A 23,443-nucleotide genomic window follows, 5' to 3' on the forward strand; every position below is an offset into this window, starting at 1 on the left:
CTACAGTTTGTAGAAGTGTGTTCATTTTACACACCTCCACATCTTCGTTTTTGTTTTGAATAACCAAAACTAAAATATTTGTTGAATAATTCGACACTTATCATGGACACAACTACAGCTCGTTAATGTTACATTCAGACGTGTGAGACACGAGTATTGTGCCATATGCACTAGGTTGCGATATTATATTTGTGCAAAAATGAGTTTACCAAGAAAAAGAGGCTCATTTTCTTATTTTATTGTACTTCAACGATTCTTTGCTTATAACAAATTTAATCTCATACATCACATTTTCATTTTGCTATAGTAGGAATAATATTGCTCGAGAAATGTGGTTGTATCTTTACGGCAAAACAGTTAAGGCTTGTCGCGTTCTCTTTCCTGTTAGTCGTATCTTTTACACGCAATGATAGTCACTAACACGACAAGAGCGCAAGTTCAGTTCACAATTTTCGCAACTCTATTGTAATAAACAAGTCAATCAATTAAATTGCAAATAAGTAAAATTTGTGCGAAATAATAAATAGCTACATGATTGTTGATATTTAAACAATTTATGAGAACTTGTAAGTTGCGTTTATCGTACCAAATAAATCCCGAATTCAGAAACTCTCGTATTTGATACATCACACCAATAAATACGTTGCTAAAGTAGTTTTAACGGAAAATGCGTTTTTCATGTTACGAATGACTCGCACCTTTGTCTCATCCATTATAAGTGTAGAATTCCTTGCGTCAAAGTTGAACAGCATCTAAGGATCATTTTTTTAGAAAATCAAAAGTTACGCATTCTTTCGACCATTATGGCCAACCTAAACATGTTTCCAATAGTGGTCATTTTGCTTTTGGTGAGTTGCACACTTCCAACGTTTGCGCATTTGGATGACTCGCCGGCCGTGGTTGAGTGCAAAAAACATTTCAGCATAAAGTATGCATTCGACGTGTACAACTATATTTTCAATGGGAAAAAAATTGGTGACGGTAGTTGCCGTGCTCTTGTGGCATTGGGAAAATCTTGCCATAATGTTTTCGTGAACAGCACTTTTACTTATGAACACACCGGGAACAGAACTGTCATTCAAGTCAGGGCTGACCGAGTATTTAATCATTGTATAATTGTAAATTCCGTCCCACCTCCTTCTTCTGTATCTTAAAGAGAGAATTGAACTTCTCTATGGCTAATAAATTTGTGAGATGTTTCATGAGTTAGAATAAAATTTTGATATATTTGATTTGATGCCTTATTACGACTTCACTTTATTGCTTTGACTTGTAAAGTATTTTCTTCATGAATGAGGAATGAACAATAGCAATAAAACAACTACCACGCTAATTCAGATAACTTCAGGTAATATCGTAAGTAATACAAATCAGTTTTATGTTTCTCTGCAGCAAGAAGACTAATGCATCGTTCAGCTGTATAGTCCCCACCGTTTTAGCAGGCAATTATTTTGTACACGTGTTCTTGTCTCATTCATCGCAGGAATATTCGTGTTTACAATTACGTTTCGCTATTGCAGCTACATTGCGTATTGATATGTCACGCTTATCTTTTTAGAAAATTATTTTGCTCCACCAAATTCAGGCAAATGCGAAACTGTTGACGAGTATATGGCTACTCGTATGATCGCAATCTTCCTTGTAACAGTCATACGTGCCTTCTTTATTGTTTCCGGATCTAAGTTGAGAAAGATGGAAACTTCACCATATCGTATTGCTCAACATTCTTACAAAATGATGTTGAAATAGATTTATGAAAGACTCTTGATTGTCTTTTATTGGAATTTTTATTCAAGTTGTTATGCACGTACTACGGTTTGTAGAAGTGTGTTCACTTTACACACCTCCGCATCTTCTTCTTTTTTGTCTGAATAACCAAAACTAAAATATTTGTTGAATGATTCAACACTTATCATAGACACAACTGCAGCTTGTTAACGTTACATTCAGGCATGTGGGACATGAGTGTTGTGCCATATGCACTCGGTTGCGATATTATATTTGTCCCAAAATGAATTTACAAAGAAAGAGGGGCTCATTTTCTTAATCTATTGTACTTCAACGATTCTTCGCTTCTAAACAAATTTAATCTCATACATCACATTTTCATTTTGCTATGGTAGATATAATAATGCTTGAGAAATGTGTTTGTCTATTTACGGCAGAACAATTAAGGCTAGTCGCATTCTTTTTCCTGCATGTCGTATCTTTTACTCACAATGATAGTCACTAACTCGACAAGCGTGTAAGTTCAGTTTACAGTTTACAATTTTCGCAACTCTATTGTAATAAACTAGTCAATCAATTAAATTGCCAATTTGTAATATGTGAACGAAATAATAAATAGCTATGTGATTGTTGTTATTTAAACAATTTATGGGATCTTTTAAGTTGCATTTATTGTACCAAATAAATCTCAAATTTAGAAACTCTCGTATTTGATGCCTCACACCAATAAATACGTTGCTAAAATAGTTTTAAAGGAAAATGTGTTATTCATGTTACGAATGACTCGCACCTTTGCCTCATCCATTATAAGTGTAGAACTCCTTGCGTCAAAGTTGAACAGCATCTAAGGATCTTTTTCTGAGAAAATCAAAAGTTACGCATTCTTTCCACCATTATGGCCGAACTAAACATGTTTACAATTGTGGTCATTTTGCTTTTGGCTAGTTGCACACTTCCAACATTGGCGCATTTGGATGACTCGCCGGCCGTGGTTGAGTGCAAAAAACATTTCAACATAAGGTATGCATTCGACGTGTACAACTATATTTTCAAAGGGAAGAAAATTGGTGACGGTAGTTGCCGGGCTATCGTGCCATAACGTTTTTGTGAACAGCACTTTTACTTATGAACACACCGGGAACAAAACTGCCATTCAAGTTAGGGCTGACCGAGTATTTAATCATTGTATAATTGTAAATTTTGTCCCACCTCCTTGGGCGAAGGGATGGTTGAGTTATCACTTGCTGATAGGGCCACTATTGCAAACATGTCTCCTGAATATGGAGCAACCATGGGCTTCTTCCCAGTAGATAATGTTACATTGCAGTATCTTGAATTAACCGGGAGAAGTAATAAGACGGTGAAGCTCCTTCATGTTTCTTCTGTTTATTATTTTTGTATATTTATTTTCATTCGTTTTTTAGTGCAAAAGTGATGGAAGTAGTTTGTTTTTGGATTGAACTAGTATGATATAATGTGACCCTCGGCAATGGTACTCTTATGTATTAGATAGCAATGATAGAAGCATTTTTGCGCGCAAACAAAATGTTTGTAGACTACAATGAGGTAAAGTTTCTGTTTCCTCAGTTGTCACCATGAATCCGATTTGAGATGGCTGCTTGGATCTAACTTCTAGGGGATTTGTAGCCAGCCTCGACAAGAAAGAGCATACACATCCTATCTGCAGTTGGACCTTGCAGATGTTGAACCCTGTGTTTCCTGATCAAAGCGGTATCTATTGCATTTCACATGTGTTCCATGAAATGAGACCTTGTATTCTGTAATTTTAATCCATTCCACTTATATATAGACCTCATGACCGAGTACCTTTGAAAGACGTGAAGGCAGACTGGCATGCATGTTTAGATAAAAAAGTTGGATTCAAGGTGAGTCCTGGCAACGTATCATGTAACATAATCTGACTTTTTTGGGTTTCGAGTCAGATTCTCTTTCTATCTTCAAGTAGGCTGATTATTTGATCATTGTGGTTTATATATACCCAATCAAACAGTTGGTTCGTACAAAAGTTGGCCTTGTAGTTCAGTCTATCCACTTTAATATAGCTAATTAGTTTCAAGTTCGTAGTTCTGGTCCTTGAATCTAAAATATACTACCTTAGGTTCTAAATATATAGCTTAGCTTGGCTGTTTACTGATCCACGCTGTTGTTTGTGTTCTTCCTGTCCATTGCAGGGGTTTGCTGTACCAAAGGAAGAACAAGGTAAAGTGGAAAAGTTTTCATTTCACGGACAACCTGCTGAGCTCAGGCATGGTAGCTTCGTCATTGCAGCAATTACAAGTTGCACAATCACATCCAATCCCACTGTCATGGTTGGGGCTGGACTTGTAGCAAAGAAAGCTAGTGAACTAGGTTTGGAGGTTGGTTTTGACTTTGATATGTCCTTTCATTTGATGCCAATGGTAGAATTACAAAATCTTGATGCAGGACGAGTAATTTTATCTTACTTTCGCCCTTAAGTGTTAAGGGTGTGGTGCATTATACATATGGATTTCTAACACAGTAATACGATGATGCGATTTTATACCAGGTACAGCCATGGATTAAAACAAGTCTTGCTCCTGGTTCTAGGGTTGTGACAGAATATCTGCTTCAGAGGTATGCCATAAAATGGTCCATCGTTTGGTTGCCTAATAGTGTATGAAAGCCTAAACGTTGTGTCTGCTTGCAGTGGCCTGCTGAAGTACTTGAACCAGCTGGGTTTTAATGTTGTTGGCTACGGCTGCACAACATGTATTGGGAATTTGGGAGAACTTGATGAATCCGTTGCTTCAGCAATTTCTGAGAATGGTATTAAGAATCTTAACTTACGCTTAAAGTTTCACTTATTTAGTGACTATTACTGCAAGTAGTCTGCAAGGAGCTAGTGAATTTTAATTATATGTTGGCATATATAATAATGTTTTGACAAAGTATTTTATGATCTAAGCAGATTTTCAACCCCATGTTTTCCTCCAATAAATCGTATTGATGTACTATTTTTGATCTTTTGTTTCTTTCCGTGATTTTGTCGAGGATGGGATTTGATTCCTCAGGTTCCAGAGAAATTTGAGGCCCTTGATTTCCCCTTTTAGAGTCCTGTTTTCATTTTCCCCCCCTGATTTTCACTGCATGGTTGCCTTCAGCAGACATTGTTGCTGTAGCTGTTCTATCCGGTTGAAATGTTGACGTATGTGCATATGTAGATCGTTCAATCTAGTGTCTTACCTGACATGTTCAAGAGCACGTACGAAGGGCAATCGTTTGTGGAACCAGCTCTCCGTCCCTTCTTCGACTCTTTATCCTTGGGATATGAACTCGACCTACATTCATGAACCCCCATACTTCAAGGACATGAGCAAGGACCTGCCTTGTCCTCATGGCGTAAAGGAAGCCTATTGTTTGCTAAACCTCGGTGACAGTATAACCACGGACCATATTTCTCCATGTGGGAACATCCACAAGGACAGCCCTGCTGCAAAGTATCTCCTTAAGGTTGGGGTGGAACGCAAAGATTTCAATTCCTACGGGAGTCACCGAGGCAATGATGAGGTAGCGACACGAGGAACGTTTGCCAACATCCGCATTGTGAACAAACTTTTGAATGGTGAAGTCGGTCCAAAGACAATCCACATTCCAACGGGGGAGAAACTTGATGTTTACGATGCAGCAATGGTGAGCTCCATGATGTTTTGAATTCTCTACATCTTTTTATTTTTATCTTTTCTTATTGCCGAAGACTGAGATCGGCATTCATATGCAGAAGTACAAGGCAGCTGAGCAGAGCACCATTGTGTTGGCTGGAGCAGATTATGGAAGCGGCAGCGCTCGAGATTGGGCTGCCAAGGGTCCAATGCTACAGGTGAGTTTCTCTGCCCTCCCTCTGAATGCTGTATTTACAAGGACTTGTTCTGCATCAGGGAGTGAAAGCAGTCATTGCGAAAAGCTTTGAAAGAATTCATCGTAGTAATTTGGTAGGGATGGAAATCATTCCGCTTTCTTTCAAGCCAGGTGAGGATGCAGGCACGCTTGGTCTAACCGGCCACGAGCGCTACACAATAGAGCTTCCCCGTGACATTAGTGAGATAAAGCCTGGCCAGGATGTTAAGGTCACAACTGACAATGCAAAATCGTTTACATGCACACTCCGCTTCGACACAAAAGTACTTCACACGCTTCTGTGAATCCAGTTCATGTATAATCCCACTGAGAGTCATGTATCCGTGCCATCGGCTATAGAACAATTGTAGAGGGCCGACCTTAAGGTTCAGTCGGTCGTCGTTTGAGCGGTGTTTGAGGTTTGATGTCTCTGGTTGTGTTGTGCAGGTTGAGTTAAGCATATTTTGACCATACGTCATTCGAAACATGATTAAATAGCAAGCTTTTGAGCTTTTGGATCTGCAGCCCTCTCTCGCCTATGAACTTGTCTCAGTTCAACTTCGGTTTTTTCTTTTTTGGTGGATGCCATGTTAACAGAATGTATGAATATTTATGCATTATTAATGAAGGCCAGAAATGTCAATTGGTCATTAGCACTGTTAATTTTTTTTTTTTTTTTTTCAAGTTTAGGGTGCTTTCAGAAGCACGTCTGAAAACCGACAATTTTTTGTCAGACGCTTGCCACGTGGTGAATTGGTTACACGAGATGTGGACAAAACAGAGAAAATTTTGTGATGAAACACAAGTACACAAGAACGAGACGAGAGTTTTGACGTAAAACAAGTCCCAAGTAAGAAACAAATGTAACGAACATAAAGCTCCTGTGTTTCACACTCCAGGTTGTTGAACATCAACTTCTGATCAGCCTCAAAACTTCTAAACAACCTTAAAAGAGTGCAGACTCTTTCGGTTCAGAATTTCCGGGGAAAAGCTTTTACGAAGAAACCTAGATATATCCAGTAAAAATAATCTGTACTTGAGAGTTCTACAGTTGTATCTGGAACGCAGATCCCTCCTCCTGCCATGGTCGATGACGGAAGACGCGTTCCATTCTTCAGACTAGGTGAGGAAGACCAATACAAAAAGGATGATGAACAGAACCAGCAAAAATAGTATCATCATACACTGGCCTTTCACACCAGCCTTCTTCATCACTGCAGCCACCTTCTTCTGCAAAAATCAAAAAAAGGAAAAATCTTTTCATCTCATGTGGGATCATTAATTATATATTCCAGTCAATTAGCAAGCTGAAGAAAACAAAAGCTAAACTCATTCCAGCGGACGGAATCTCTTTGGTAGGACAATCTATCAAGGAAACACAAACTCACCTGAACAAAATCAAGACGATTTGATGTACCGTCCATTTCTGTGCCCAATTCTTCTATAATCTTCTCCTGAAGCACCAACAGGCTTCCAATTTAGCAAATGAACGAAGCAAGAATAACCCAGAAGTTCACCGGGGGGGGCGGGGCAGAAAGAGCTCATTTGTAAATAATAGATACAGGTTCAAGAAAAATGAATCAAAATCTGTTTTCCCTTGCCCCCTTTCCATCATACTATCCTAAGTTCATATGCAGTAGTCACAATACCAGGAAGTACAGCGACGCACAAAATTCTTACCTGTGCAAGGAGCTCTTCATGAATAGTAAGTCCAACACCGCCAATTCTCTCCACACTTGCACTAAGTTCGTCCAACTCCTCATCCTGTTGCCTACAAGCATCAAATGATAGACATAAGATTAAAAGAAAGAGAGTTATACAGAAAACTGGCCAAAGGATTCAGGAAAGAAAAAAATTAAGCCCGTAGATGTAAGCATTTTTTCACAACCCAGTGAAAGGGAGAAAAAGGAACATGGGGAATTCGGATTTCACTTAGCAACATTTCATAATACGTGCATAGAACTCCATATAACGGCAACAAAAAAGGTTTACAATAAAATTACAAGCTCAGATGGTTTGACCCAGAGAGAATCTTTATTCTTTCCTTTTAGAATATAAAAGTGTTCCATAATTTCAGTTATTCGATTCAACAAGACAATTCATTCCAGCTTCTATAAAGAATGAAGAAGCACCTGCCAAACATTGAATTTTAACTGAGACTTCCCTAAGAATAGAATGATAATTTGTTACCATGTATGTTTTCAGCATAAGTGTCAATTGGATGCGTGTTGTGTGTGTGAGTTTGCAAAAAACAATAAATAGAAGTAAAAATCTCACTTTATGAGAAGCAATTGTCTATCTGATTCTGAGGTTATGAAGTCGTCGTTATGGTGCGCACCATACGGGTTGGATCTTTCTGTCTCCTGAGAATTCGCCACCCTCATTAGTTCTCGACGCATCCCATTTACACTAGTTCCAGAAGAATCCTTTCCAGCTTCGACTGCTTTCTTTAAAGAGCCCACCTGATTAACTATTTGATTAAGTGAGGAGCTGCTATACAGTCATCCAAAGGCAAAAAGCAACCATGTAATATGCTGTACAAATACATAGCAGGAAATACCAAATAAAGGATCATTATGCAACAAAATATCCAAAAAACAAAGAAAAACTGAAACTATATTTCTGTCACAAAACCGCACACTCAGACTGCCGTCATGTAAAAGATGTAGGTAATCATTGTAAATCATAAAGACAAGGTTTGTTATGAACTTATGACAACACCACAGGTGACAAGGATTACCAGATATGAGATCTTCACTGTCAATAAAATGTTCTAAAAGAGTACAGCTTAACAGATTATACATTTATACCTGAGCACGAGCAGTGCTTGTCCATCTCCTTCGTTTTTCAAGTTCTACTTCATCAATGCCATACCATGTAGGATCTCTAGCTGCTACGGAAATCGCTTTGTCCAACTCATCTACCTTCCTATCAAGAAAACATCCTTTTAGTAGTTGCAAACAGAAGTTGAATTTCAAATTATTCTCAAAGTTTCAGGTTATGTGATAAAAGAAAGGAATGAAAATACAAAAACAAGAAAAAATATTGGTCTGCAAAACTATTATTGGTTTACAGAGTTTTTAATGAATGCATAGAGATCAATAAAAATTGACAGAATAAAACTTTTTTCTTAAAAACATGAAAATTTAAAGGAAACTTGGAGATTTGCTAAACCAATCTTTGATGCATCGAGTATATGACATGTAAGGTTAACTTAGCACGCACAACTAACCAGTATGAACCTAATGCTTCTACTACAATGTATAAACTATCTTAAGTCATTTAGTCCTCAATATTTAGCACATACAAACATAAAGCATGCATTGGATGTTTCGTCCCTTTGTGCACCAACCATGGAAATTATTTTTATTTTAACATATTGCGTAAATTGTAGCAATGGCCCCTCAACTTTAATCAAATTGGAGCAATGGTCCCTCAACTAAAAATCCATTACCATTGGTCCCTCAACTTATCAAAATGTGTAGCTATAGTCCTTTTCATCAATTTCGTCAAAATTTTGTCAAAATAAGTTATGTTAGAATAACCATTTATATAATTAGGGTCCCTCAACTCATCAAAGTGTGTAATTATGGTCCTTTTCGTCAACTACGTCAAAAATTTTGTCAAAACGAGTTATGTTGGAAAGACCATTGCTACAATTGGGTTAAAGTTAAGGGACCATTTCTCCAGTTGAATTAAAGTTGAGGGACCAATGGTAATGGATTTTTAGCTGAGGGACTATTGCTCCAATTGAGTTAAAGTTAAGAGACCATAACTACGATTTACTCTAACATATTTGATTAATCGATCGATACAGTAAAATAACCATTAGCTGCTAATATATCCTCATCTTCTATCTTTTCCGTTTTTTCTTTTTAAATGAGTATTTGCAACCTTGTTAACAAAGTAAAACATGATCAATTCTTGGGCTCAATACCATAAAATCCCAATGCTGTTCAGGTCTGAGGTGTTCAAGGGCAATTTTCTACAATAACAGATATTTTCATTTGAGATATGGAAATTGAAAACTACATCATTTCTTTAATTATTTTGAGAAGCTATCTTGCTGACAAACCCATATTAGATGGTCGTAAGCCAGCCTATTTCAAAGAAGTAAAGCATCCTTTCTTTTGTTTAACTGATCATAGTTTCAAGAGCACCAGCCCATTAAAGAGCAAATGATCCTTTTGACACCCACACCCACATCAACTTCCAATCTTCTATAGCTCAAGATAACCAGTTTTTTAGCGAGTATGTAAATCAAAACCATGACCTATGGCCGTTACAAAAAAAAAAAAAAAAAAGAAAAGAAACTATTGTCATCACCAATCTACAACAGGCCACACACATTGAGAAGAAATTTTTAGCACACTGAAACTCAGTTGCAACATTTCAGTTGTTATTGACATGTTTATGGAAATTCAACAAATACCACCAAAACTTTTGTGTTACCAGCTATTTCTATTGGTTCATTCAGACATTCATGTGGTCACAATCCCAACTCCTGCATCACAACTTTCTAATAATTATACCATGACAAACACCTACAATCTAATCTTTATAATAAAGACACACAGATAAAATTAAATCAAATGTGGTAATATTGGCGCACCTGCCATTCAATGCTTCCACAAGAAGCAAGCAGCTCCTTTGTGAGATGTACTTGCTCTCCATTATCAGATGAAAGACGCTCCCATTGGTGAAAAGAAGACTGTAACTTTTCAATCTATTCAAGCAGGAAATGTCATAGGCTGGATTAATTTCCACTCCCAAGCATAATGCCATGAAAACAAATTCCGCACATATAATGAGTACCAAATTCATCCGGGTTTGTGTGTGTGCGTGTGTGAGCAAAAGAGAGAGTGAGTCAAAAGCAGAAAGGTAATACTCCAAAGAAAGTATAAGAGCCAACTAAAGGGGCACATTGAACTGATAACATGTATCAAACGTAATATATAAACTATACACCATTCCAGAAGCTTCCAAATGATTGAAGTGATTTGACAACTTACAGATTCTTGAATCTCCTCTTTCACAACATAGAACGGATCTTGGGCTGAAGGCATTGTGAACGAAACTAATCTATCCTATGAGCATCCGAAAAAGAAACTTCCATTAGAAAAACCATATCCCTAACTGCAGCCTACGATGCATGGACATGAAGATGGGGATACGTCAAATTAACAAGAAGAATTGTTGTATGACCATAAGGGAATACAACACGACACAGGGATCGAAGGATACCACCGTGTCCATGCATAATAGACTGCAGCTAAACATGAGAATAGATGCATATAGAAGCAACAAATTCAATTCTACTGAACGATCCACTAAACAAATCAACTGAAAACAGAACATTCAGCAAGAGTTAGTGAAAACGGTTCGGTCGGCCTTAGCTCCATTTCATTTTGATTAGCGTGAAATGAAATTCGATTTCCAAATATCCAAATGATTTTTTAAGTAAAACCCACCTGCACCCTTTTCTTCATTTTAAGTTTCAAGTTCACCGATATTTGTAATGGCAATTGAGTAACCCTTAATGTCATGAAAAATGAACAATCATCAATTGCCATCAATGCCACACTAATATTCCCACTAAATTACATTTACAAGTTAATCATACATGAACATAATCAAGTCCTACCACAAGCAGATTTAAACACGGAATTTTCGACATCTCATCGTAATCTACGGAATTGGAGAATGAAAGTACAAATTACTTGGATAATTAGCTGAACTAGATCTACTTAAGCATATTACATGGATACTACTTGCTTAATCACATTAACAACTGATCACATCATCGAATTCAATTTTCACTTAAAATCGTAATCAGTAACGAATCAGACCGAATCTCAGATTAAAATCACCCAAAAATTGAATAACCACTGATTTGTCGCATATCGAACACCTTATACAAATCAAAATTCTCGTCCGATACACCAAAATTCCGATTTGAAACAACATATAGACATAAGTATATATATATATATATATATATATATATATATATATGTATGTATATATATATATATGTATGTATATATGTAATGGGGTGAGAGAGGGGCATACCTGTACGGACTGAACGGAGAGGCAGAGGAACCTGATCTGTGAGATCCTCGTCTGGACCAATGAACGGTAGCAGACGAAGAAGTTTGAGAAGACGAAGTTGAGAGAGAAACTATATGGGCTTCGGATTTGGACATGGAATAGCTTTAACTTTTAATAAGGCCCATATAGTTAGACATTCAAATCACCTATAATATATTAATATGTGTCGTTGGTATCAAATTTGCGCACCACCGCAAGAGGTGGGGATGCACAAATCCAAGTACTTGTAAAAAAACCAACAATCGTGAGTAAGCCTAAGACTGGGAGTGTGCCGGTCAAAGACTATATGATCATCAAGTTAGTAAACAATATAAGATTCAAGCAATATGTAAGAGAATAAGTATACAAGAATTGCGTTACCAGAGATAAAGCTAGAAGGATGTATTTACTTCAGTGGAGTAGAGACATTTTAAGATAGTAGAATCCTTATTAAACTGGAAGAATTCTAGAGAATATCTAGGAAGTAGATATTGTTTCCTCCTATGATTACTAGCAGCGCACGTCAATCCTTTGATAGTAATGACTCCAAGATTATAGGAAACATGATGATTCCTTATTAGATTAGATTTTCGTATCTTGCGAAACAAGCATGGTCAATCTTCGACCATTGATTCCAGAAGAGGATGATGGTGGCATCGTTACTTTATTTATTCAGCTATGTAGTGGAAGCTAATGAGTCCATGACTAGACTTCTAAAAGCATCCCCAATAGCGGCTTTATCCTCTATGAATGAGACTACCACATTTCAAGCCTTAGTGAGAAATTTCATCTCTATTGAGCCAAAAAATGGGGTTAGATCCACCACTGGTTGGGGCTAACAACTTCCTTTCTTGAGTAGTATAAAATTGGGCTACATCTAGCCTAAAAAAATAGTGGATCCCACAAAAAAAGTAGCAACCCATATGAGTAAAATTTTATCATTCTCTCCACTTACGAATAATCTTATAATCTCCTTTTATTCTTTTTTTTAATTCTTTTTTATTACATATTTTTCTTGCAATTTGGCTAATTAATGATTGTTTTAAATTCCAAAAGAATTAAAATTTCAAATTGATTTTACGTTCATGAGCATTGGTGGGTGAAAATTTCAAATAAATTTACTAATTTACCAGTTGGTTCTAGGTAAATTGTTGTGTTGTACATGAAAATGAAATTATTTTAGAGGGCGAAGTGCAATTTTGTTTTTTTTTTCAACGGATAAGATTCGAATAAGAGAATCTAATTCAACGGTGGTTCATATGTGATGAAATCTAACTTTGTCACAACTTGAACTTTTTTAGATTCAAAGGTTCATAACAAAATATTTAAGATATCACGTCCAAAAATCAACTTAAGAAAAGTTAGCACAAAAAAAATTATCATATAATCAAATTACTACATAAATAAATATATATAGCCCACATAAGGTCTGAAAGAAATAATCCTTCATTGTGAGAGATTTTTTTTATAAAGCCCTAAAATCTTGTCGAAGCTCTAGAATAGACTATATCCATTATTTTGCAACTCTATATAGAGCCGCTCGCTAGAAATGCTTTTAAGATATGCGTGTTCTGATCCGAACAAGGGTACGGTAAACCAACATAAAATAAGTTTAGTTGACTTTTAAAATCTTTGACTTTTTCTTGGTCAAAACCAAACCGAACAAGGGTACGGTAAACCAAGCTGAATCCGTCATCAATTTTGGTGGTAAATTCCCGCGTGAGAGTGGCAATGCGGCATTTTTATCGTTAGGAAGGAAGAAGGAAGAAGGAAGAAGGAAGAAGGAGGAAGACGACGGCGTTTTGGTGATCGAGAGAGCAGAAATGGCGAAGGGCCTGCAACAACTACAGGGACAAAACCTGCCACCGGATGTGGCCCATGTTGTCGATCAGCTGGAACGCCACTGCTTGGCTCCCGATGGTTCCCTCGGCTCCAAATCCGCATATTACGACCTCCAACTCGTACTCTCTCTCTCTCTCTGCATTTCCCTGCCCTTTTTGGATTCTGAGAAAATGTCGAATTTTGCAGGCCAGGGAGGCAATGTGCGGGGAAAGAATCCGTTACTTGGAAGCCATGGTAATTGAATTCTGCTTATTTCGGGGTTTGTTTTCTTTTCGAATTGTCGAAATTCAACTGGTTATTCTTATTTGACAGTGAATTTAAATTTAAGAGCTCTGATGTAGGCAATTTATGGCGAGGCAATTGCAATGGTGGAGGAGTATCAACAGGGATTGAAGCATTCTTCTGAGGCTGAGGTTCTTTATTTCACACTTTGAATTATCTTTATATGTTAAGTTTATTGGTTTTCAAATATGAGAGGCCCTCAAAACCGAAGCATCGATATCTTAAGCGTTCGGTTAACTTGCTGGGGACTCCACACTACAATGTTTGGTGTGTAGAATCAAAGGGTGGATAATACGGTTGCCAATTTGACACCTTGCATCGGAATTAGGAGTTTTATGTTTCTCTTCTACTTGTTCCATTTGAAGAAGAAACTGGTAGAATATAAAAGCGTCGTTAATATTATATGGGAATGTTAAACAATATTTAAGTAACTATGAAATGTTACCGGTTAAGAATTAGTATTCTGTGGAAGGTGTTCGTTCTTTTATTTATGGATTATCTGAACAGAACAGATACATACAACGATGATGCTCAAATGTAGTGTGCCCTTGGTATTTTGTTCTGCACATGAGCCATTTAAGTAGTCTGAAACTGATGAGTGTAGGATCTTCATGATGTATCAGCTGTACGAGACATTAGAGCATCGTATGATTGTTGCAGAAGCGGCCCAAAGGTCTAGGCTTCCTCTTGTCTCAAAAGATGGTGAAGTTCATGAGGAAGAGATTGAAAAATGCAGTATAATGTCACGGAGTTCCCTTGACAGTACTTGTACCGGTGTTACAATCAGCTCAAGTTCCAACTCCACAAATTATACAGCAAGCAACAGTCTTTCTTGTAGTGCTACTGATATTGTGGAACCTGGACTTGGTGGTGTACCCAATCGCTTTCTTGGAATTACACCTGCTTATTTATGGCAGACACAGCTCCAGCAATCTCCCTTTTGTTTGGTATGATGTCACTATGGTTCTAGCATGCAAACAGTTGTCGTTCTATTTTCATTATTCATTTATATCTACGCTTTTCTTTCTATGGCTGCATCTGAACATCTTTTCTTGTTGAATCTGTTAATTTTGCTATATATAATTCGTTAATATGAAGAAATAACCTTGGTAGATCTGCCCCTTATTAATGGAATCATTGAGATACATCTGTGATGTCTCAACTCCAGGATATGAAAGAATACCAGTTGTGTCTTTCCCGTGAGATTGAGGCTCGGTTGGAAGAAAAATGTGACAAGTTAGCTGATGCATTAGTAATTGATGACATTGGTCTCTCTCTCTCTCTCTCTCTCTCTCGCTCTCTCTCTCAAATGTAATTTTGTCAATATGTTGTTCCAAGTTCCAAGTCATTTTCATTTCCACCTTATTCATTATGGAAAAGGATACCCACATTGAATCTTACCAATGCAATCTTTGATCATATGATAGGGGTCCATGGGCTGATCAAGCTTACGATTATCTTGAAAATATAATACACTAAGGCTCATTTGGTAACTAGGATTGCATTGGAGTGGATAACTCATAAAATTCATGGTACATTGAAGGTGGAGGTAAATGATTTCTTTTATTTTGGAGGGCATTAGAAGCGGGAATAGACATGAAGGAAACTTATCCACTCTAATTTTACCATTTTGTCGGGATTGGAAGGGATAAGTTCCCTTTATGTCTAATCCCCTCAAAATGAAAAACCATTCACCTCTACCTCCAACATACCGTGAATTTTTATGAGTTATCCACTCCAATCCAATCCTAGTCAGTAAACGAGCCCTGAACAATTTTTGTCGAAGTGGATAATGCATACTGATATACTTAGCCCGTAATTAAGACAAATGCTATAACCATTATGCAATTCATATATAGTACACAATGGTTATACACAGAATTCATACCACTGCTTGGTTGCTGCAGATTCATCACCCCTGCATGAAACTTCAAGTTCTCAGCTTCCAGAAAGGTTTGGATTACTCTCCTTAAGCAAGTTTTATCTTGATACAATCCCCTTTCACATGGAGCAAGATTCTTTCTACCGATGTTTGGCAGTTTTATTTGACATGTAATCTAGTATATAACAGTGACTAGCTGTCATCAAACATGAAGGATTTTCCATTTCTTAAGATCATTGACAGCCTCATTTTTGACACCACTAACTCTAATTATTGCAAGTGATTAGAATTTTCAATTATTTTCTGCACCGCTCTCAAGTGTAGTGCACCCATAAACCACTGCTTTTTGGTGCTTATATAAATTTCTAGAACTACTGTTCTAAATGATTATGTGACGCTGTGATCTAATGTTAATTCAACTTCTCATGATTGTATCAGGGTAAAGTTGATAACTGAGGAGATAGAAAGGGAGGAAGAAGCTTTGCAGGAAGATCTATATTCTGCAGATAGAAAATTTTCTGAATACTATAACGTATGAAAATAAAATATATATGTTTTCGTTCCCGAAATCTATACTGGCTAATTTTGTCTGTGAGGTTTTGTGACAAAGTGTTTTTGCGCGCACTAGGTCTTAGAGCAGATACTGGGAGTTCTCGTCAAGTTGATCAAAGATTTGAAATTGCACCATCAACACAATTATGTAAGCTTCTAACGTTTGTGATGGTTAATGTGATTTCAGCAATTAGATTTCCGGATACGCACTAACATTTTTGTAAGCATCCTTTACGTACGATTCTGCTTTTCTTGTTATTGAGCATTCTGCAACGTTTATTGTAAACAACGCTTTATAGGATGAACTACAAAAAACATGGCTGTGCAAAAGGTGTGTGACCATGAGCGCAAAACTGAGGTTCGTGGTTTTCTGTATATGGTTTTCAAACAGAGAAACTAAAGTAGTGACTGCTGGCTGGATATATTAGTCGATCTACATGATGAGTATAATATTCCCGATCATATTTCAGGAAACTGGAGTATGCTATCGTTGGTCAAACGTATACTAAGGAATCTGTACCAGCCCTGCATAAAATTAGGTACTTATCGATTACGTTGTAGAAAGTATGTGCAGCTTAATAGTTCAAGTTTCTTTGAATCATTTTGTTCATTACAGGAAGTATCTTACTGATGCTACGGAAGAAGCTTCGGTTACATATAATAAAGCGGTCTGTTCTTCTAATTCTCATCTGTTTCTCTTTCGTATCATCCTCCGACGTGGTTCTTGATCATGAACTGATGTTTCATCGTTTTTTTTACCAGGTTACACGCCTTCATGAGTATCAGGGTGTCGATCCTCACTTCGATCAAATTGCAAGGCGGTACCGTGATATTGTAAAGGTAAAAAATAGCAATGCTCTGAGTTGTACATTTATCTGGTTCCTCTGATGAAATCTCTGAGAACAACATTGCCATACAGAAACTGGAAAACATGAATTGGACGATCCACCAAGTTGAAATGGACCTGAAACGCCTCCCGGATCATCCGAACGCCTAGAACCGGCATGTTTCTTTCCCGGTTTTATTGACTTGAATTTTACTATTTGTTCACATCGGTTCAAACCCAATGTGTTCGAATAAACATTGTCTGATCCAAATTTTTGTTTTTTTCCAATCCAATGCCTGATTGGCGTACAAAAGTAACTAGTACTCGGGGTTTTTTTCCCCAAATAATTATATTTTCACCCATAGATCCCTCCAACTCGAACCTTTTTTGGGCTTATAAACAGCTTTAGTGAATTAGATGAATGAATTATGGCAATGATAAAAAAATTAACATGAACGAATACGGATAAGTATAAGGGCCACAAGAAGGCATTAGATTCATGAATTGAAAAGATCAAGTACATACAATCAGTCATATATGATCTCTTTTTTCAACAAACGGGATAGAACAGGTTCGCTGTCACGTGGGATCCCGATCCAATAAAACATTGTCGTGTTGAAAACCTTACGCATGCCATTGTTTCATTGGAATGGGACATCACAATGGTAGTGCACCCGTTCCATATAAGTCTTTCTCGATAATCATTATAAAGCGGTGAGTTCTTATGACAATATAGAATCAATCGTCTTCTCTTTCCGGAGGAGGACCACATGGCAAAAGCATTTTCTGCACAACAAAGAAAAAAAATCAATTCAAAAATCATAAAGACAAGTATAACGGTTCGAAAAGTTACAACAAAACGCACGCGCATGTGCCACATAAACCAAATAGTTGAGTGGGATCAACTTGGCTTCTTGTTAACACAAACTAACAAGGTCCAATTCATTAACTCAGGCATACATCAAAAGCAGCTTCAGGTCAAGAGAAACTTTAACTTTTAGAGTTATTGGTATCTAGTTCAGTTCGATAGTCTTGAGAATCTCCATTTGAGTTCCTCTTTTTTATGTTTATGGTCTTTCTCGAGGCGCTGCCTACCTACAAGGCAAGATCAATTGAACCTTCACCTTAAACAGCGTCCAGTCCAAACACAGTCTTGCTCCTATAGCTCTCCTCTCTGGTTGCGCGTTCAACAACTAAAACCTTAACACTGCGCTCCGAGGCCACTTTTGACGCCTCCGGACAACCCTCGCTGCTTCGCCATAGAGTTAGGTAGGCCTCCACAAGCTGCTAAAAGAAAATTCCATCAAAGGTGAAACCCTTACTTTGAGGGCCTTGCCTCATGATTTTCTTGGCAAGCATTTGGTTGCTGACGGGTCCTCAAACCTTAGAAGGCATATCAGGCACCAATTTTTGACATAATTTAATTTTATATGTTCATTCCAAAGAACTAATAGCACTCCACTCCTTCAAGAGTTCTATATCATGATCTAGCAGATAACACATGATTCAATAATAGGTTGCAATCACTTCTGCCATGAAATCAGTGAAGGACAACCCTCGAATAAAAATCCTCACTCGATAAGCACATACAAGAAAGTATTCAACAATGACAATGTCACATGCATACAGATTACAGAGGCAAAGCAGACATGGGATATTAATACAAGGAAGAAGTAACAATCCAATAAAACATAACCAGACTAACAGGGTAAAAATAAGTACAGAGAAACACCCAATGTATGTCCTCAAAGTCATAAAAGCGGCAAAGCAAGAGAGAACCTGCATAAAGTTGTAGCGTTCTCTTCCAATGGACTCATTCTCGGCAAGAGCAAAGTAAGCAAGCATTGGATAATGGCCAACATAGGATGCGTAGCTATCACGTTGGATATTCACGGCCCATTCACTAGACATTCCAAAGGAAAAAGAATTTCAAAATTAACACATAACCCAATCAGAAATACAAAAGATTATTGCAATTTTTTTAAAAGAGGAAAGATATACTCACTATCTATTCATATCGGCATGCCCAGTCCCAACATATTTAGCTTGAAGATGTTCAAGCTGGGAATTGATGTTGAACCTATCACTGGCCTGAGCCCAATACAAGAAAAACAAACAATTAGCATGCTCATTACTACTTTCAAGTATTAGAGCATATCCAAGAGATTCTTTTAAAACAACATTAGCTAACTATAGCAAAAACCCAACAAAACCTTACTTCAAGAGATTCTTTAAATGGCACTCTAACATAGTGAATAGTCACTCCATAACAGAACAACAATAACAAAGCCTTTTCCCACTAAGTGGGGTCGGCTATATGAATCCTAGAACGCCATTGTGCTGGGTTCTGTGTCACGTCTTCTCACTCCATAAGAGAAATAGAAAGAATTTTAGCTAAACATCAAAAAACTTTTAAAACTCTCAAACCTTTCAACTCTCTCTCTTGAAAAGTAACAAAATATTAGGGCTTGTTTGGTATCCTTCTTGGATCCCATTTTTTGTTTTAAAAAATGACGAATGTAGCTAAATTACTTAAAATTCATCAGTTTCAAAAACAAGTCCAAGAAGGGTATCAAACAACCCCTTGGTTTTTTTTTAGCACAAGCACAAACTACTCTAAGGAGGAGGGGGAGTGTTCGAGCCCAGGACGCAGCGGGTTAAAAGAGGAATGCCCTAACCTAACCACATGACAACCCACCACTTGCAAAACTAGGGGTTTAAGATTGGAGAGTTGGAGAGTTAAGTTAAAGCTAAAATAGTTTTTCAACAGAGCAGCCAATTTAACAAAAAAATGAATAGGCTCTTGGAGATACTTAATACTGAAAATTAGAGTTCTATGTGATGAAATTAGGGTTTTATGCTGATTTTCTTTCTCTTCTCTATCAGGAAACTAACAGAAAATTAGGGTTTTAACCAACTACTTAGGCAAGAACTGGACCATAATATCGCAATTTGAGATGAGAAATTAAAGTTCATATGTAGTTACCTGCATATTGGCAAACGAGAAGAAACAACCACCTCAACTGAATCACGCTCACCGTTATGAAGACGACTCTGCAACTCCAAATGTAAACCCGCAAAGCGTTGGGAAGTACACTTTGTCGTTTAACTTTGGTTGCCTTTATTGGCACCCAACTTTTAAATGAGTACACCCAATACACCCAGCTAAATTTTTATTCATCTAAACTTCCAAATTTACCCTTTAGTTTTAAGTTCACCCACAGAAAAATTGGCCGTAGGGGTGGGCACTTAGAACCGAAAATCGAAATCGAAACACGAACCAAATCGAACCGCACCGAACGATTTGGTTTTGCAGTTTTGGAACGGTTTCGGTTTTGAAACCGAACCGCAACATAGAAAACGGTTTGGTTTTGGTTTTGGCTTTTGAAAACTGCACCGAAACCGAACCTCACCGCAAATATTAATAAACTTTTAATTAAATGTCCATATTAAATTTCATATTTTAATTGGTTGTTTGTTAGAATCCATGCACTTAGTCTGGACTCAACCACACTGGAATATCATCATTCATCACTTTCTTTCGTTCATTAACTTGAAGGACCTTTGTCATTTTATACCATCACACACATATATGTACAAGGGTGGACTGATCTTGTTATCAAGAGTCGAACAATGATCTAATGAAGTCCACTCATTTGAAGCATGATATCACATATTCTAGTATGAAAGTTTTGCTCACGTTCAATGAATTCAAAGTTATTCAACTTGTATTATGTTATACCTTGTACGGGACACCCTTTTGTTGCACAAACATGTTTTAACATCACAACTGCATGCAACATGCTAATTGTTTATATAACAAATGTCTTTTTCCTATTGCTACTGGGAAATGCTTATTAATATGTTAAATTGCAAATTGTACATTTTTTTCCTAAAAACCAAACCGAAACCGTTTGAAACCGCACCAAACCGAACCGCAAAAAAATTCGGTTTCGATTTTGGTTTCACTCAAAACCAAACCGTGCCCACCCCTAACTGGCCATAAACGCCTACCGATCTCCTCAACCCGTCTACCCAGCCCACCACTCCACCGCCACTCGCCGGCAACGGCTCCAAGTTGCTGGCCAAAACCAATGAGTGAAGGATAGGTGTGACGAAGACTGGGAGAGAGAACAAAAGAGTATCCAATTGGGTGATAGTTTAGGGGCTAAAATTACAATTTACCCCCTAGACTGAGTTCGTATTAAATTCATCAATTCAATATATTGATATCACACTCAAATTTTCCTACCCACTATAGGAGTGATTCCTATATGAATCTAATATATTGGTGTCAGACTCACTTTTCCGACCTACTATAAAAGGCCTTATAAACTGTTTAGTTTATATTTTTTTGAACCCACTCATATACGCATAAACAAAGCTCCATCACCTCATTGGATATCCAAAGTTTAAAATTTATTTCATGGTCGCTATTGTAGAGAACAAATTCTACACAAGCATAAAACTACTTTAATGTCTTTGCAACCAAGAAAGAAAAGATAAGTGAGGCCTTATAACATCCATACCCGTGTGTGTGAGCCAAATGCTATATCCAAATGCTATATGATACTTAAGTTAGATTTAATTGTAGGAGAATGATTCTCAAGCACTAATTTTCTTCTGTGTATGCATGCCTTTAAATAGATTCAGGCATGAATTTGAAGGTGACTCATTAGGGCACATATGGAGCTTTCTAAATGGTTGGTTTTAACGCCACGTTATTCTGCTCATTTAGCCAACAATGGATAAATACGAGAGACATGAGTCCATTTAGGCCCTTTACTTGGCCCCCAACTCTGCCAAGTGGGGTGGCTTATCAGATTGTTTTACGTGAGTCTATCACGTGAGGTGATATGTGCGAAATCTCATTCCTGGTTTTCACTATTGCAAACTACGTATGTGTATTAAGGAATTATTATATATTTTTTTTTGGAATTTATACTAATGGTAGAGTGTTGAGATTGTGTATTCAAAAGATATCAAGGTGAAAAAGCTACAATTAAAAAGTTTCCCTTAAATTAATTAAGGAGAAAGAAAAAAAAATTAAAGAAAAAGCCACGGGGAGTGGCTGGATGGAGGAGGAAGAAGAAAACAAAAAGAGGTGCGGGAGAGAAATGAGGGAAGAGGGGGACGAATCAGAAGAGGAAAGAGGAAGGAAGTGACGAATCAGAGAGGGAGGAAAGGATGGGAAATGAGGGGAAAGAAAGGCACCCAACCGGATCCCATTTTCGACCCGATTCCTTACCTGACTTCAGTCCACGTCCCTTTTCATTTTTCGATGCGATTTTGGCCCTTTTTCTGGCGAATTGCGTCCATTTATCACCACCATTCATCATCCCGGACCTTCCTCTTCAAGTTACACTAAAGATCGACTGGGTTTTGGGCTTTTATCACGAAGAATGGAACCGTGGGTTCCGGGGACACCACAGCGGTGAATCCGTCACTTTTGCAATGATTTATTTCGATTTCTACCACTAATGTACTTATATGGAGCTCAGGAACAATGACCAATCATTGGTTAGAGCGTCGAAGTCGATTTGAGGACGAATCAAGACACACCCATTTCTAGGGTTTCCGGCGGATTTGAGTGAAATTGGAGCTTTTCCCAGCCAAATTGGACTTGGCCACAGGTATAAATTTTGCTCTACTCTTAGAGATCTTCATTTTTGTAATTTTTGATAATTTTAAAAAATAGTTGAATTTTTCCGGTAAGTCGGGATGGTCGACCGCCACCCGCGGCGGCGCATGCGATGGTGGCCTGGCCAGTGGGCTGACGATATTCTTTTAAGTTCAAATAAATGTCTTGGTTTCATAATTGATATCCGTATGACGTAATTTGATTGTTTGGACTTAATTTCATTACGATACCTTACTTGGTCAAAATATGAATCAACGATCCGACCGTTGGATCGTCACCAAACCTTAATGCGTGATAGAACATAATATTTTTGCATCATAAAAACTTACGGATCGAGAATCCAACGTACGGATCTTCCCTAATTGGATTTCTAAGTTGGCAAAATAAATTGTTGACCGCCACTTAATTCTAGTAATTGGTGGAGATCTGACCGTCAGATCGCGATGGAAATTTAGTATGTTGTTCTAGAAGCATAATTTGAACTTTGGGAAATTACGGATCCAAAATCCAATGTGTGGATCTTCCGGACTGAATTGTGGACCCTACCTTTAACCGAGAGTTGACTTTTGGTCAACATGTCTCGAAACATTCCCAATACAAAATTTAGTACTACGGGAGACTTACGTGAAGTCTAGTGGACCTACATTGGTTGGAGAGTGACTTGAATATTGTGATACGGTTATTACCTTAATTTCTTATATTAATATCATTTGTAAATGTGCAT

General features: G+C 37.5%; 4 protein-coding genes across 9 annotated transcripts; 2 read left to right on the forward strand and 2 right to left on the reverse strand.

Moving 5' to 3' along the window:
- The first annotated feature begins 2,953 nt into the window (after positions 1-2,953).
- Positions 2,954-6,072, forward strand: LOC126617103 (aconitate hydratase, cytoplasmic-like). The gene is made up of 9 exons (XM_050285161.1): positions 2,954-3,054; positions 3,539-3,614; positions 3,921-4,178; positions 4,277-4,344; positions 4,418-4,594; positions 4,932-5,400; positions 5,465-5,587; positions 5,646-5,888; positions 6,052-6,072. Exons 1-9 carry the CDS (start codon positions 2,954-2,956, stop codon positions 6,070-6,072), a joined length of 1,536 nt encoding a protein of 511 aa, XP_050141118.1.
- Positions 6,073-6,373: 301 nt separating this feature from the next.
- Positions 6,374-11,842, reverse strand: LOC126616589 (syntaxin-61-like). Of its 4 annotated transcripts, none has more exons than XM_050284662.1 (8): positions 11,677-11,842; positions 10,617-10,691; positions 10,217-10,330; positions 8,415-8,528; positions 7,882-8,066; positions 7,285-7,375; positions 6,993-7,058; positions 6,374-6,834 (listed from the first exon to the last, which is right to left on the reverse strand). In XM_050284662.1, the coding sequence occupies exons 2-8, from the start codon at positions 10,668-10,670 to the stop codon at positions 6,724-6,726; spliced, it is 735 nt and encodes a 244-aa protein (XP_050140619.1). In that variant the 5' UTR covers positions 10,671-10,691; positions 11,677-11,842; the 3' UTR covers positions 6,374-6,723. The 4 variants fall into 4 exon arrangements, with proteins under 4 accessions (XP_050140619.1, XP_050140618.1, XP_050140621.1 ...); XM_050284661.1 differs by having other exon boundaries at positions 10,617-10,686; positions 11,677-11,825; XM_050284664.1 differs by having other exon boundaries at positions 8,415-8,532; positions 10,617-10,686; positions 11,677-11,755.
- A 1,445-nt stretch (positions 11,843-13,287) lies between these two features.
- On the forward strand, positions 13,288-17,442 carry LOC126616479 (AUGMIN subunit 4-like). Of its 2 annotated transcripts, XM_050284542.1 has the most exons (13): positions 13,288-13,655; positions 13,723-13,770; positions 13,878-13,949; positions 14,442-14,765; positions 14,987-15,086; positions 15,726-15,771; positions 16,139-16,232; positions 16,329-16,400; positions 16,552-16,610; positions 16,723-16,791; positions 16,869-16,920; positions 17,015-17,092; positions 17,172-17,442. In XM_050284542.1, the coding sequence occupies exons 1-13, from the start codon at positions 13,518-13,520 to the stop codon at positions 17,247-17,249; spliced, it is 1,230 nt and encodes a 409-aa protein (XP_050140499.1). In that variant the 5' UTR covers positions 13,288-13,517; the 3' UTR covers positions 17,250-17,442. The 2 variants fall into 2 exon arrangements, with proteins under 2 accessions (XP_050140499.1, XP_050140500.1); XM_050284543.1 differs by having other exon boundaries at positions 13,521-13,770; positions 13,849-13,949.
- A 102-nt stretch (positions 17,443-17,544) lies between these two features.
- Positions 17,545-20,219, reverse strand: LOC126616480 (uncharacterized protein At4g14342-like). Of its 2 annotated transcripts, XM_050284545.1 has the most exons (5): positions 20,065-20,219; positions 19,084-19,169; positions 18,858-18,981; positions 18,203-18,362; positions 17,545-17,864 (listed from the first exon to the last, which is right to left on the reverse strand). In XM_050284545.1, the coding sequence occupies exons 1-4, from the start codon at positions 20,068-20,070 to the stop codon at positions 18,204-18,206; spliced, it is 375 nt and encodes a 124-aa protein (XP_050140502.1). In that variant the 5' UTR covers positions 20,071-20,219; the 3' UTR covers positions 17,545-17,864; position 18,203. The 2 variants fall into 2 exon arrangements, with proteins under 2 accessions (XP_050140502.1, XP_050140503.1); XM_050284546.1 differs by lacking the exon at positions 18,203-18,362.
- Positions 20,220-23,443: the final 3,224 nt, after the last annotated feature.

Source organism: Malus sylvestris, chromosome 3 (assembly GCF_916048215.2).
Source record: "Malus sylvestris chromosome 3, drMalSylv7.2, whole genome shotgun sequence".
NCBI classification, from domain to species: Eukaryota; Viridiplantae; Streptophyta; class Magnoliopsida; order Rosales; family Rosaceae; genus Malus; species Malus sylvestris.

Coding starts and splice junctions, on each gene's coding strand:
- LOC126617103 (XM_050285161.1), top strand. CDS start 2,954: ATGGTTGAGTTATCACTTGCTGATAGGGCCACTATTGCAAACATGTCT. Junction 4,345..4,417: donor ACAGAATATCTGCTTCAGAG/GTATGCCATAAA, acceptor GTCTGCTTGCAG/TGGCCTGCTGAAGTACTTGA. Junction 5,889..6,051: donor CACTCCGCTTCGACACAAAA/GTACTTCACACG, acceptor TGTGTTGTGCAG/GTTGAGTTAAGCATATTTTG.
- LOC126616589 (XM_050284661.1), bottom strand. CDS start 11,810: ATGTCCAAATCCGAAGCCCATATAGTTTCTCTCTCAACTTCGTCTTCT. Junction 10,331..10,616: donor AAGAGGAGATTCAAGAATCT/GTAAGTTGTCAA, acceptor CTGCTTGAATAG/ATTGAAAAGTTACAGTCTTC. Junction 7,376..7,881: donor AGACAATTGCTTCTCATAAA/GTGAGATTTTTA, acceptor TGATGCTTGTAG/GCAACAGGATGAGGAGTTGG.
- LOC126616479 (XM_050284542.1), top strand. CDS start 13,518: ATGGCGAAGGGCCTGCAACAACTACAGGGACAAAACCTGCCACCGGAT. Junction 13,950..14,441: donor AGCATTCTTCTGAGGCTGAG/GTTCTTTATTTC, acceptor ATGATGTATCAG/CTGTACGAGACATTAGAGCA. Junction 14,766..14,986: donor AGCAATCTCCCTTTTGTTTG/GTATGATGTCAC, acceptor TCTCAACTCCAG/GATATGAAAGAATACCAGTT.
- LOC126616480 (XM_050284545.1), bottom strand. Junction 18,982..19,083: donor CATGCCGATATGAATAGATA/GTGAGTATATCT, acceptor TGGAATGTCTAG/TGAATGGGCCGTGAATATCC. Junction 18,363..18,857: donor AACGCTACAACTTTATGCAG/GTTCTCTCTTGC, acceptor TTCTTTTAGCAG/CTTGTGGAGGCCTACCTAAC.